Below are 4,061 nucleotides of genomic sequence, written 5' to 3'. Positions count from 1 at the left end.
CATTAACTATACATCACACGAATGAAATTGTACGAACAAATAAAGAATTTAAAAATGTGAATCCGAAATTTAATTTTATTGGTTTATGCAATTATTTTTAAAATGTAATATTTTTATTGTCTGAAATTTAAATTATAATATTTACAATCATTTTCTTTATTCTCATACCATATCCTCTTATACATAAAAAGTTTTTAAAGTGTTATTTATCAAAATAAAAAAACTTTGATAACTTAAATTTTATTTATTTAGAAAAACAATTCAAATTCAATTTTTTTAACAATAATAAAATACATGTATAAACATGATTAAAGAACTTTGCATCAATATTATTGTCATAAACTAATATCTCTTGAGTGTTTAAAGTCTGTCTAGAAGGTGAGGTTGTATCGACCACGGTTATTAATATTGTACGGAACAATATTTCGGTTTTAGAAAAAAAAAAGTATATATTGATATTAATTGTTTTAAGATATTATTTTAGATTTTTTGATTTAATAGAAATACATTTATAATATATTTGGATTTTTACATAATAATACTATTAATAATATGTAAAATAAAGAAAGGGAAAGTGCTTCTGATGTTTTCCAAGAATGTGAGTGTCAAGGATTCAAACTTGGCAAAGCTGTTGGCGGCAATTGAAGCTCTCACTATCGTGGTAAATACAAACATAGGTCAACGTCCAGACATCATAATCGAAAGTGACTCCAAAATCATCACATCATGGATCAGCAAAATCAGTGAATACTCTTAGAGGTAAAAGAATTTATTGAACAGGTTATTTAATCTTTTCGATAGGATTAAGAATATTATTTTTGTTCATGTCATCAGAGAAGCAAATCTTTTTGCAAACGCTTTAGCCAAGATGGGTGTTCACTGATCCTGTGATTTTGTAGTTCGGCTATAAATGTCACTTTCTTTATTATGAATAAAACTGTTTATTTCACTTTAAAAAATAATAATATGCAAAATAAATATACAATATTTTCAAATATCAAATAAATAATTTAAAATTTTAAGAAATAATATTATCAATTTATCATAATATTTTAAACATTTAATCTGATCATATAATATTTAAATAGATATTTTTTATGTAAGAATATATTAAAATAAAAACAAATATATGAAAAAAATAAAATATTAAAATGAAAATAAAAAAATGAAAAAGAAAGTAACTTTAGCTTTAAAAGCCTTAAATCTTAAGGTTTGAAATAGATATAAACATTTGATTTGAAAAATCAAAATGTAAAACAAAGAGTTGCTCTAAAAAATAAGGAGACAGCTCAAGTTCAAACTTTTACAGGTTTTATTTTGTTCTTTAATTTTTATTAAGTTAAAAATAATAAACAAAAAACAAAAGATAAATCATAAAATTACAAATTATGCTTCACAGTCATTTTTTTTTCTCAGCCAAAACACATTTTATTTGTAGGGACCAAAGGTACATGTAACAGGTCAAGCATACTGCATTTACTGGCATCATCCTACGCCTGACATCATATTACAATTATTGAATACAAATACATTCTTCTATAAAGAAGCATAAAACGGAGTTGAAGAATCCATACCCATTCTAACCAGTGAATCTACAAAAGCATTAGCCTCCCTAAAAACATGCACAAAGTTCACCTGTCCTATTTTGTCTTCAAATGATCAATCTCCTACATCTCTTTCCACAGCTCCCACGATCAGTCTTTCCTATTTAGCATAGCATTAATAGCCTGTTTTGAGTCTGACTCAATAATTAAAGCTTGTCACCCCCACCCCCCCCTCCCCCCCATGTAGATGTGTATAAAATTTCCATTGCTGTTTTAATAGCTAAAATGCCAGCCCATATTGCCTCTGGTACTCGCAAGGGACCATAAAACATATCCCTTATCTTAACTTTCACAGTTATGTACTGATCGAGAATGGTTAATTTAGCGAAATTGGTCAAAATTACAAAAACATTCAGTATTAGTCAGTATCAAGTTGATCGGGATGAAAAAATACTTTTAAATATAATGTATTTTGATAAAATTGGAATGTACAGATCGATACAATCAATATCAAAATGAAATTAATAATATTGATATAAATGCATGCTTAAGTTTTTGTATATGCATGCTATTTTGGAGAAATCAAATTTCTTTTGAATGAAAAAATATATTTCGTCTAACATCATTTTCAGAACGAGGACTTAACAATACAATTTTTGTCATTAATTCATTACCTTAATGACTAAAGAGTTCTTAAAGACATAGAGATCTTAGTTTTGAACCAAGGTTTTCTTCCTTTCCCGTGAGTTATTTATTCACCGTTAAAGTTGAACAACTAAAAAAAGGAAAAAAAAACCATAGATAAAATTAATTACTTGGAGAAAGTAAATTCCATTACAAAAAGAATACCCAAACATAAAGAAATCTAAACCTGGATACTAATGGTTGAAAACATAAGCAGTTACATTAATTAATTTGTTAGAATCTTAGCCACTTGAACCTTAAATTCATTGGCTAATTGACCATGTGACCATCTCCCCCGTCTCTAACCTTGATCATGGCAAAACCAAGCTTTGATTCCGGTCCGACGCGAAACGACCAAATCTGCACCACCGCTTTTGGCTTGAGACTGTCGGCATTGTTCTTCACAATGTCATTCCACTCGGTCTTGAAAACATAAGCAGAGCAGGTCTTTCCGATGTCCCATTTGGTTAAGTGCAACTTAGATACCTTAAGACATGGTTCTACGAATACAACATCTATTACTCCATTGTTCTTCACTCTTTCCTCCTCAGTTTCACTCAAAAACTTAATCCTAACTTGTTTCACAGTCATTGACAAACGATTTTGGGATGGGTTCAAATCAGTAACTTGTATAAACTTTTGTATAACCAGCTTTATGTCAGACCCACCCACGGTTTCAATCACATTCTTGAACGCTTCTGGCATGTCGGGAGGCGGTTCTAAACCTAACGCAGTAAGCTCAACCAATGTTCGATCGGGTTTCTGATTCTGGTTCTTCAGCTTCGGCTTCTGGGTGTTTTCATTGTTGCCTGTCTTGGGCTTCTTTTTGTTCCTGGTGATCAACTCTTCTTCTCCATCTTCAACACAAGTTTCCATTCCACTCCCGACGCAACGTTTGGTACCCAGATTTTTCTCAATGATCATCTTCTGTTTCTTCGTCCCTTTGGAATTTTCATTGGTTAAGCGATTTATAAACCCTTCCAACACAATCTCAGTTAGTTTCCTCAGCCACTGCCTTTCACTATTTGTTACTGATTCAAACTCCTCCATCAGTTTCTGCCATGAACCACCATCATCAACATTCTTTAAATCACTTAACATCTTCTATATATATCTTTCTCAACTTCTTCGCCTTCAAAGAACTCAAGAACAAGATAGATTGAAGGAAATTACAAACGAACGAAATAAACACGATAGATTAAAGGAAATAAATGGTAGGTTTCCTGTTTGTATATATAGGGATGTTTTGATTCCCAATCCTAACTGAAATTGAATTGCTTGCAGGGATCAAGTAGCTTGGCAACAAAGTTTGATAGTCTTTTAGTTTCAACGGGCAAGGGTTTTTGTTTATTGTAAGTTGGTTTAAGATTTCTAGTTTCTAATAGCTTAATATAAGATTAATATTATTGCATGTAATAAAATTAATCTATCCATCTATTAATTTTTTTGTTGCTAACTTAATCACACATTCTTGTTTTTAGAAATAATATTAATTATTTTTTAATTTCTTTTCAACGTAATAATAATAATAAGAAGAAGAAAATTGCATCTCAAAGATATTAACCAAAAATAGTAGTATGAGAAAAAATCATGTTAAAAATTTTTGCTTATTTTACATTTAAAAAAATAGAGTTCAAAGTTTCTCAGAATGGAAAAAACGAAAAGGAAATCATCAGAAACGGTTTTACTATTTAATTTTTAATTTTTTGTTAAAAGCATGAATTAAATCATTATTTTTAATAAATAAATAATTGAATAAAAATAAAATGAATAAAATAAATGAACGAATAAGTTAAATTCTATTATTTTAATTTAAAAAATCAATATTTTAAC

The 4,061-nt window shown here is 29.2% G+C and overlaps 1 protein-coding gene across 1 annotated transcript; it reads right to left on the bottom strand.

Annotated features, from left to right (window-relative positions):
• Positions 1-2,367: 2,367 nt before the first annotated feature.
• Positions 2,368-3,135, bottom strand: LOC111309549 (B3 domain-containing protein At3g25182-like). Its single transcript, XM_022908581.2, has one exon. It carries the CDS (start codon positions 3,102-3,104, stop codon positions 2,499-2,501), a length of 606 nt encoding a protein of 201 aa, XP_022764316.2. The 5' UTR covers positions 3,105-3,135; the 3' UTR covers positions 2,368-2,498.
• Between the last annotated feature and the right edge of the window lie 926 nt (positions 3,136-4,061).

This window comes from Durio zibethinus, chromosome 19 (assembly GCF_047325235.1).
Source record: "Durio zibethinus cultivar Kanyao isolate XHJ-2024 chromosome 19, ASM4732523v1, whole genome shotgun sequence".
Classification (NCBI taxonomy): Eukaryota; Viridiplantae; Streptophyta; class Magnoliopsida; order Malvales; family Malvaceae; genus Durio; species Durio zibethinus.
The sequence above is the reverse complement of the archived record's forward strand: the minus strand, read 5'-3'. Positions and strand labels throughout refer to the sequence as shown.